Here is an 11,242-nt window from a genome sequence, read left to right on the forward strand (position 1 = left end):
AGATCACATGATCTGTAAATGCCTGTCTCTCAGCATAACATACGCTGCCACCATAGGAGGACTTATTACCATCACTGGTACCTCTACCAACCTCATCTTCTCTGAACAGTTCAACACGTAGGTACACACACACACACACACACACACACACACACACACACACACACACACACACACACACACACACACACACACACACACACACACACACACACACACACACACACACACACACATATAGGCAGGGGTGCACATAACTTTTTAGGTCTGGTACGCAGAAGAGCACCTGGACATGTGACTTGGTGCGCATGGCGCCCGTCCCGTTTTGTCAACGGGGGGGGGGGGCGAGGAAAAAAGGACGCTCTGCTTCTAAATTCCGCCGATTTTCGCCGTTTTTTTTTCTCACGCTGTTAGATAAAGCCCCCAAGGTTGGTGCCCTGTGCTCTGCTGCGCTGATTTTATCCGCCAGATTGGGACGTTCACGGCATATTTTGCACCATTACGGTGCTTTCATCATCGGTGACGAGTGCCTCTAACATCCGCTGCTGGCTGCGAGCACGCAGCGAGGCGACGCGAGTCATATCTCTAACCCCTGTGCCTAATGGCTGTACATGGGGCCGACGGGTGCTTTAGAGTGAATGGGTGAGTGTGGCTTCAGGAAGTAAATTCCTAGCCTCGATCTCCAGGCTTTTATTTTTTTTTTTTGCTAAAAAATAAAAGCTTGGAAATTCCTGTCCCAGCTGTTGGTGCGCAAAAGCGCCTGGCGTCGCCTGATGTGGTGCGCATTTTTTATTTTGGGCGCGCATGCGCACCTGCGCACCAGTTATGTGCACCCCTGCATATAGGGTTCTTTACTGCTTATTTCTTCGACCGACAAATAGGGTTAGATTTGGGTAAAAATACATGTATTTAATTCAGTCTGACCAGAATCAGGGATAAAACGTGGCACGCACCCACACATGAGCGTGTCATCTTTAATGGCTGCTTAAACTTCGTCATCAGTAATGGAAGGATGAGGAACATGTGGAAATTAGCAGATTGTAAATTGCTCCACCTGCTGGAATAAAAAAAAAGACAACTGATTCTGAATCCAAATAATTCCTCTCGGGGTGGAGCAACAGCGTGGCGACACAGCACTGGATCTCTGTCAAGGCTTTGGTGCCATTGCGGCATTTCTTCTGGCTGACCTGTATATTAATAGTGAAATTCTTACGGAGTGGAGGGAAATATAAATCTCCTAGTCTAGCTGTTGCAAGGCCAATAAATGTTTATGGAGGATCTAGATTCTAGGGAAATGAATGCTTCCAAAATAATAAAATTGCAATCCACATTTTGGGGCGGAGCTCCACATTTTCTGGGCGGAGCTGAACGGACAACACGTGCTCAGGGAAACCAGGGTTTTGGTCTGCCTTCAGCCTTTCACTTCCGGTGGTGTGAATATGTTTTCATTCCCACTAACAATATTTCTCCACGGAACACTAACACCATTTCTCCCAAAGAACATGGATCGTTTTGGTTATAAGCCCACTTGTTTCTATGATGAAAGAGCAATTTAAAATGTTACTAACTTTCCGTGGTTTTGTCGGCTTCGAGGACGCTATTGTTAAATGGTATTGTTTCGGTTTGTTTCCAGTGAGGAACGAACGGCACACACGTAAATCCCGCCCACTACATTTGATTGGGTAAAACGCGGCCTGCTTCCTGATCTGATGGCACGCCCACTTGTGTAGTTGTCAACACGGCTACCGACAGATTCAAGCGCAGAGCAGAATCTGTTCTTGAGAGTTTTATTAGGTCTATACACACTTAGGTCTATATTAGGTCTATACACACATACTGTGTAGATGGATTGGTGAGTTAGCTCAATGTGTCAATGTCTTGTTAACCACTTACTGTAAACTCTATATGCTTAAGTTGACCATCGTCCCTCAGGTTTCTATACTTGGTCCCTTCCTTTTTTCCCTCTACACCAAATCCCTTTGTCAAAAATAGACGATCTGCTGTACACGCTCATAACATTCCCATTGCGATGTGAGCTTGTAGATTTGCTATTTTTGTCACATTTTCGTGGGAATGGGTGAATGTAATGCACATTGTAAAGCGCTTTGGATAAAGCCGCTATATACTGTAAATGCACCATTTACCACTACAGAGGATCAGAAATCAAACGAGTCAGCTCCAGCAATCCCCTGCAAGCTGATTTCCTACTGCAACAGGAATAAAGCAGGCTAAGGCCTGATTTATACTTGGTTGTGTGTTGTGTCACGCACCTGAAATAGCAGACCTACAAGCAGGTCGCAGCACGACATGTGAGGTTGTAGATTGCCTATTCTCGTGTACAACAGTGGCGTGGAATTAAGTTTAAATCACGTTTAAGGTTTCATGTTTCATGTTACAGTTTGTTGGACAAAGGTCAGGACATGATTCTGGTTGTGCACGGGTTTGTGTTTTGTCTAAGAAAAAAAGAGAGAAAATTGTTTGTGCCTGTTTTTTTTTTAATAGAAGAGAGAGAGGAAGTATGTTCATTCGTTTGTGTGTCTGTCCATGAAAGTGTGTGTGTGTGTGTGTGTGTGTGTGTGTGTGTGTGTGTGTGTGTGTGTCCATCTACATGTGTGCAGGAGATTGGATATCTTTTCAGAAGTTATGCGTTGAGTTCCAGCCTGAGACAGGTTTACCATGGGCATGTCTATAGCAGGTCCATGCTAGTAAAAGCAAAGAACTCAGCTTGACCCCCCCCCCCTACACGCACACTCACACACACACACATAAAAGTTGTAAATCATGCATGTTTCACATAACTTCAGTGCTGACCTGTCCTGTGGTTTAGCCATAATTGTGACCATACAATAACGCTGCCCTGAAAAAATGACCTAGTGTACATGGTGTGTCATGAAAAACAAAACGTTGGGTTGAGCTTACCTTTACCTGTGTAGGTCACTGGAACCATAATGATAAACTGCATGGGGCAGGTGAGTCACACCATGCTGTGAATACTAAACAGCATCTCAGAACATGGTTAATAGTACTGTGTGTGTGTGTGTGTGTGTGTGTGTGTGTGTGTGTGTGTGTGTGTGTGTGTGTGTGTGTGTGTGTGTGTGTGTGTGTGTGTGTGTGTGTGTGTGTGTGTGTGTGTCTGTGTGTGTGTGTGTGTGTGTGTGTGTGTGTGTGTCTGTGTCTGTGTCTGTGTGTGTGTGTGTGTGTGTGTGTGTGTGTGCGTGCGTGCGTGCGTGCGTGCGTGCGCGCGTGCGTGCGCGCGCGCGAGAGAGAGAGAACATGCCCTCCTGGCAGTCTCTCCATATGGACAAGGAATGAGCACGCCGGTTAACCTTTGACCTAGGACAGTGATGTGAGAAAGGAGAGGGATTGAAGGAGGAGGCAAGAGACGAGACTAGCGCTGACATGGAGCTGGGAGAGAGAGAGAGAGAGACAGAGAGAGAGAGAGAGAGAGAGAGAGAGAGAGAGGTAAAAAGCAGGGATATACGGACTACAGGAGTACAGGTCCATTTTTACTCTCAAGCATTAAATTAAGACATGACTGAGTGCATGTGGGGCCAAAGTCAGCCAAAAGCATGTGCACACACACACACACACACACACACACACACACACACACACACACACACACACACACACACACACACACACACACACACACACACACACACACACACACACACGAAAGAAAGAACCATTTGTATTGGAGATATTTTTATTTTCTTCCAAGATGCCAGCGGTCGGCATCTCTGAGAGTCACCTTTTCCCTACTTAAGAGTCCATCCTGCCACATGCTGTGTTGTCAGAACAGGCAGCCAAGTATGTCTTAGCAAATACACTTTATCACCCCTCAGGCCTTAATGATTAAAATGATGCAAGAGAGAACTGACCTTTTTAAAAAGTCCCACTGTGAAGGGGTAGAAAGGCTGAGGACCTAAACCTTTCTTCCCCTCCACAAGTTCTTCATATTTAGAGTCTTCATATACAGAATGATATGAAGGTAACATTTAGACAATAAAGGTTCAGCAGATAGCTATTTTGCTCTCTTATTCAGCGCTCAATTAGCCCTATTTCTTAACACTATTTTTTTCCTGTTAGTTACCCCTGTATGATGTATTTGATATACTGTTTCACATGCTTTGGGACCAAAACAATCAAAACTATGAATGTATTATACTTGAAGCTTATTTAAACTACAAACCTGCGCAATGCCTCAACTCACTGACTTCAGTGAACTGCAAATGGAAGCTGCGACTGCAACAGTGTAAATGCAACTGGAGTTGACCCTAGTCACTGACCAGAGATTGTTAGAGGCTAAAAGGAAATTTTAGTGTCTAACCACGGCACCCAGGGACAGTAAAGCACTTCTTATCCTGGTGGCCCTAGGCAGACAACCCAAAAGCCTACCATACAATCTATCCCTACAATCCTAATCCTGATTGGTTCATCAGCTCTTATCAGCTGCAGTCAGATGTGACCAGCTAGCTACAGTAGTTGCTGTGGAGACCACGAGTGAGAATTACGCAATTCATATGCCAGAGTTAAATCCTGTAGGCCACAGATCTGTTTCCAGCCCATGAACTGAGTTTTGTCAAAAATTGCCTCACAACAAAATTCAGGTCAAATCTGTAACATAAACATTTTCTTTGATTCACTAAAAACTTTAACTAGGAATCTCTGCCTTGCACTGAGCCAATTAAGGCAGTGTCAATTCCTTCTAACAGATATGCAACAGTGGAACTTTATTTTAAAATATATTATAAACTCATTAACCCTAGCTGTAGATCTTATGGCATTCTTAATCTATCTGAATTTATACAACATTTACACATTTCTTTCTACAGCTGTGAAGTTAAGATTAAAGCTGTGTAATGTCATTCAGTGGTCAGGTTTATTACACAATTGGAGGAATGTCAACATTGAACACTGTCAAACTGTCAAATCCCTTCTAAAATGCATTGCACAGATTACATACAGTAGTAGTGCTTGAGTGCACACACACACACACACACACACACACACACACACACACACACACACTCACACACACACACACACACACACACACACACACACACACACACACACACACACACACACACACACACACACACACACACACACACACACACACACACACACACACACACACACACACACACACACACACACACACACACACACACACAATAACTCCTCTCTCTGCCTACACTTTCTCTGTGTCTCCTATAGTCGTTATCCAGAAGCGAAGGTGATAAACTTTGGAACCTGGTTTATCTTCAGTTTCCCCATCGCCATCATCATGCTGGTGCTCACCTGGCTCTGGCTGCATTTCCTGTTCCTCGGAACTGAGTGAGTTGTGTGTGTGTTTATGTGTACATGCGTGCACTTGCATGGTGTGCTTCTGCATGAGGACAAGTGCATACAACAAGTGTATGGTGTTTGCATGTGTACTGTTAGGCTATGTGTGTTCCTGTGCATGTGCACACAAGTGTGCGTGTGTGTGTTTGCTTGTGCACTCACATGCAAAGTGTGTTTGTGTGTGTGTGTGTGTGTGTGTGTGTGTGTGTGTGTGTGTGTGTGTGTGTGTGTGTGTGTGTGTGTGCGCAGGCTTACACATCTGTGTATGTGTGACTATGCGAGAACACGCACACACGTACATTGTGTATGAGTGTGTGTACTGTAAAACAAAAACATAATGTGGAAGGGTTGTACGTCAGGACACAGCAGGATGGTGTAAGAGTGTGTGTGTTCTGTCTCGCTGTTCCGTCTTTGTGGGTTATAATAATTGCTATTTAGCACTGAGAAAAAGCAAACCACGCCATCCCTGTCACCTTAGCGCCATGCTGTTGACAAATAGAACCATGCTATGTCCTTAGCCAGCTCTTTCCAAAGCCCATGGCTCACTTTGCGGTCACTGTGTTCCAGTTTCAAGGAGACCTGCTCTCTGAGTAAGAAGCGCAAGACCAAAAGAGAGATGCTGTCAGAGAGAAGGATCCACGACGAATATGTGAAACTTGGACCCATAAGGTAAGACATAAGATGAGATAGACTGTATTGTTCCAAAAGTAATTTGGCTTGGACAAGTACTTTAGTATTTTAAAAATAAAAACAAAAAAACAACCCAAACACACACACATAATCACATACAGTAGTGCATACATACAGTACAGTACATGCACATAATTTCACCAGGTAGCATGCACACGCACACACATGCACGCACGCACGCACGCACGCACGCACGCACGCACGCACGCACGCACGCACGCACGCACGCACACACACACACACACACACACACACACACACACACACACACACACACACACACAGGGGCAGAAACCTGTTATCTAGTTTTAGTAAATTAATGCTATACCTCGTCATACTACAGTGTCACACAAAAGTAGCAAAAATAGCCGATCTACAAGCAAATTGTAGATCTGCTATGTTTGCTACTTTTGAATTTGAATCCAGAAGAGTAACACTTTTGGACATATGAGGTTTCTACCCGACAGCAACGATTTGTGTATGTGAGCATTTTATGTGTGCACCTACTGTATACACATTTAATAAATCATTTTTCCTGTCACTTGCAGCTATCCAGAGGTGGTGACAGGTGTTTTCTTCATCCTGATGACATTGCTGTGGTTCACCAGAGAGCCTGGTTTTGTGCCGGGATGGACGTCTCTCTTTGAGAAGTGCGTATCTGACATGCGTCGTGTCGAAACGGCCACACCACACATGGGTTTCGGTAACCAAATAATGGGCTGTTTTGGGATCAAATGACAGTGAACAGACAAATCCTCATGATCCCAGTTTGAGGATAAGCGCTTAACTGGAGGGAAATGGGTTAAAAAAAACATCATGAGCATGATCAGCATCACATTGGGTATTCTTCCGGTTCACAAAAGGATAAAAATGTATGCTTTTTTGGGGGTAAAGAGTTGAAAACAAGACTATAAAGGGATTTATGCAGAATACAATGAAAAGCTAAAATGTCACAAAAAAGTGTAAAGTACTCAAGCAGCGGTAGCTGTTCTTTGTCTCCATGCTGACTTGTTTTTCATCTCTAGGAAAGGTTACAGGACTGATGCCACCGTCTCTGTTCTCTTGGGTTTCCTCCTCTTCCTCATCCCCGCCAAGCGGCCCTTTTCCTCTTCCTGCAGCTCTAAAAACCAAGGTCAGAATAACAACTTAACCCTGACCACCAGATAGTATCATATTATATATGTATAATACACAATGCACATACACATAGAATATACAGTATACTAGCCTACTGTATATAATATCTGCAGGAAGGACTTCAACTTTAACCACTTAAATACTCTATTCTTAGTACAATGGACAATGGCTCTGAGTTACAACTGTATTTTTGAATGTTCCCCCCAGAATAGGCATGCTGGGGTTCAGCTGGTTAACCCAGAACATTGCAGATATCTGGTCAGGGTGATAACTGGTTAAGTCAACAGCTCACCCAAAACATGAACAGGAAGCATGAAATACTGCTGCATTTATTCTATGAGTGATGAAATACTGCTGCATTTATTGTTTAAACGCAGTCTCACAGCAGAACTCTTCTCATGCTTTTTCTTATCCAATTAGAGCTGTGTGTCCATATGCACGCCTCTTCAGCATTTAAAAAAATAAAAAATAAACATAATGCACAACATGGCCCACACTACACAAATTGCAAATGTCTCTTATCTTGGAGAACAGTGTTTCAGATGACTAAGTATGAAAACTAAATCAAGTGATCTGTTATCAGATACTGTATATACTGCATCATGAGACAGTGTCGCTGGGCGAAAATAGCCAATCTCAATTTCAACGCTTAAGCGGCTGTTAGCTGTTAGCTACGACAAAGTATAAATCAGGCTTCATGCAGCTGTGTTCATCGGCCACTTTTCACAACAAAGTGAGGATTTTGTGAACTAAGTATTTATCCCCATACATACTACTGAAGAGATTTATGCCCTGTGTGGAGAAAGTTCACACAGGTTCAAAAGTGGTCACTGATTTATGTGGAGAAAAAACTGAAAAAAAGAAAAGAAAAAGAAAGGCAGCAACAGAAAAACAACACAGGTCTTGTCCGGGATTAGAGTTTCGCAACAGGTGCAGAAGGTTTTTAAGCACATGAACCTTTAGAAGGAAAATTCCAACCTCAAGAGATGTTTGAGTCTGTAACTGAGTTTACAAAGGCTGTGTCTCAATACTGACCCCCTTTGATCATGGTTGTCATTGCATTTTAGATACGGTCCATTCACCTTTAAACAGATTTAAACCTAACATGACATGACAACATGTTTGTTGAAAGCTAAATATTTTTTTGGGAATTGTTATTTCCCATATCATAAACACGCTCTCCACTTAAATGTATATGTGTGTGTGTGTGTGTGTGTGTGTGTGTGTGTGTGTGTGTGTGTGTGTGTGTGTGTGTGTGTGTGTGTGTGTGTGTGTGTGTGTGTGTGTGTGTGTGTGTGTGTGTGTGTGTGTGCGCGCGCGCGCGTGCATGTGCGTGTTTGTGTGCACACGTGTGTAATAATAGGTTATGAGGTAGTGTTGGTAGTGAAGCCTATATCCTCTCAAGGTGTACTCAGCTGTGATGCCCCCTAAAAACTACCACACCATCAAAAACGGTGTAATAATGTATTATGCCATTTATATACCACAGACTAATGAGTAAATGGACTATAATGGTTATGAACAAATTCAATACTGACCCCCACTGGCCTTGTATAGAAACTGCAACTCAATTAATTTTCATTCCTTTAGCCATGAAGTTCTATGTCCCCCCACCCAAAAATAAGCATGAATGATGCTGTAAAATGTATGCAACATCTCAGCAGTATGCCATGTTGATTATTGAAATAGCTAGAAGCTTGAGGTTATTTTATGCTGCCTGAGCGTTTGTTCTTTGGCCATTTAGGCTTAATTCCCTATTCCGGGCATGTCATTTGTTGCCGTGCGACAAAGTATATAGTGCGTAAGTGGTTAAAGGTGAATCTGAAAATAACTGTTTCAATTCTGGTGATTGGATATCGTTTGACGATAGTGGTGTCACTATATTTTCAGCATCAGATGAAGATCCGGATGCAGATCCTCTGGCACCGATGATCACCTGGAAGGACTTTCAGAAACTGATGCCCTGGGAGATAGTCATACTGGTGGGAGGAGGCTATGCACTGGCTGCTGGTTGCAAGGTACTGTACTGTACTGTTCTGTACTGTACTGTACTGTACTGTACTGTACTGTACTGTACTGTACTGTACTGTACTGTACTGTACTGTACTGTTTCCCTCCCTTTTTTGCCGACGCCAAAACTCTTAGATAAGTAGCCGATCTACAAGCTCACAAAACAAACAACAAATTTTCTTTTTTTGGCCGAATATTAGCCTTTTGCCTATTATGACATGCCCAGAATATGGACACTAGGGTTCATGTGGTCAAAGGAATACTCATTCAAGCTTATCTCCATGTCTATATATTGTAGAAGTACTGATCAATACTTGGTGCTAAGTCCATCTGCCATCGCAGAGGCAGCAAATCGAAAGCACTCCTCATTGCCCACATGGTGATGCCAGAAACTACAGTCATTCTCCCCTATGTCACCATAGGGGCCACTAGTGGCAATGGGCTTGAGAGCCACGCCTTCGCAGTGAATTCTGGGTATCACAGGCTCCGACTTTAAAGTGCCTTGTTTACTGGAATAGAATTATTATTTATTTTCTGTGTCGATCAACACAGTTAATGTCACAAATTGACTAAACCTCATCAAGTGTGATAGCTCAGCATTCCTTTAATTGATGCAGCGTAACAATATTCATATCATAAACACGCTCTCCACTTAAATGTATGTGTCTGTATCTCTCTCTCTCTCTCTCTCCTCACACAAACGCACGCACGCATGCGTTTGTGTGTGTGTGTGTGTGTGTGTGTGTGTGTGTGTGTGTGTGTGTGTGTGTGTGTGTGTGTGTGTGTGTGTGTGTGTGTGTGTGTGTGTGTGTGTGTGTGTGTGTGTGTGTGTGTGTACAGGTGTCAGGACTATCTGTGTGGATCGGCAGGCAGTTGGAGCCGATGAGTGGTCTTCCTCCCTGGGCTGTCACCCTGCTGGCGTGCCTGCTGGTCTCAGCTGTGACAGAGTTTGCTTCCAACCCGGCCACACTCACTGTCTTCCTACCCATACTGTCTGCACTGGTAAGACACAGATTCACCTCAATGTCTATCTACTTAAAATATATATATTTTTAGAACAGTGCTTCTCAAACGTTTATATGTTTATTTCAAGGACCCCATAACTCTGAGAGCATACAAATGGAACCAAATGGCCTCCATTGCCTCCTCCATCCCTCTCTTACTCCTTTGCTTCCTTCCTCTTCCTCTACTCCTCCCTCCAGTCTGAGACTCTGCTCATGAACCCCCTCTACACACTGATTCCAGCCACCATGTGTGTGTCATTTGGGGTCATGCTTCCAGTGGGGAACCCTCCCAATGCCATAGTGTTCAGTTACGGCCACGTGCAGATCAGTGACATGGTACGACAGCAGGACACGCACACACACACACACACACACACACACACACACACACACACACACACACACACACACACACACACACACACACACACACACACACACACACACACACACACACACACACACAATCCAATCCAATCCAATCCACTTTATTTATATAGCACGTTTCACAACCAAAGTTTACAAAGTGCTGTACAGAAAATCATGAAAATCAAGTACACTGTTAAAATATGCTAAAACACAAAAAACACCAGCAAGGACACACAAAGAACAATAAGACATAGACCACAGAAACTCTCAAGCGGGGTTAAAAAGCCAAGGTATAAAGATGTGTCTTAAGCCGAGATTTAAAAGTCTCAATGGTGGGGGCCCTTTTAACATGGGGGGGAGCGCATTCCATAGTGAGGGGGCTATGGCAGCAAAGGCTCGGTCGCCTCTGGTCTTTAACTTGGTCTTTATTGTGACCTCAAGGTTTAGCTGGCCGGCAGACCGCAGTGACCTTGGGGGGGTATAGACCTTTATGAGGTCAGAGAGGTACTGGGGTGCCAAGCCATTCAGGGATTTAAAAACAAACAATAACATTTTAAAATCAATTCTGAAACGAACAGGTAACCAGTGGAGTGAGGCCAGCACGGGCGTAATGTGCTCACGCCTACTGGTTCCTGTCAGGAGGCGTGCTGCAGAATTTTGGACCAGCTGCAGGCGTG

General features: G+C 43.9%; 1 protein-coding gene across 3 annotated transcripts in view; it reads left to right on the plus strand.

Annotated features, from left to right (window-relative positions):
• slc13a4 (solute carrier family 13 member 4) overlaps window positions 1-11,242 on the plus strand; it is a 29,805-nt gene that overhangs the window by 14,378 nt on the left and 4,185 nt on the right. For all 3 annotated transcript variants that reach the window (XM_084049329.1, XM_084049328.1, XM_084049330.1), the window contains exons 8-15: window positions 1-117; window positions 5,227-5,346; window positions 5,923-6,024; window positions 6,594-6,695; window positions 7,071-7,177; window positions 9,073-9,200; window positions 10,033-10,194; window positions 10,395-10,532. The exon at window positions 1-117 is cut by the window's left edge and continues 68 nt beyond it. In XM_084049329.1, coding sequence (XP_083905455.1) covers window positions 1-117; window positions 5,227-5,346; window positions 5,923-6,024; window positions 6,594-6,695; window positions 7,071-7,177; window positions 9,073-9,200; window positions 10,033-10,194; window positions 10,395-10,532 — 976 coding nt within the window. The remainder of the gene's footprint in view (window positions 118-5,226; window positions 5,347-5,922; window positions 6,025-6,593; window positions 6,696-7,070; window positions 7,178-9,072; window positions 9,201-10,032; window positions 10,195-10,394; window positions 10,533-11,242) is intronic.

The sequence above is a fragment of the Gymnoscopelus microlampas genome (genome assembly GCF_963454915.1).
Source record: "Gymnoscopelus microlampas genome assembly, chromosome: 23".
NCBI lineage: Eukaryota > Metazoa > Chordata > Actinopteri > Myctophiformes > Myctophidae > Gymnoscopelus > Gymnoscopelus microlampas.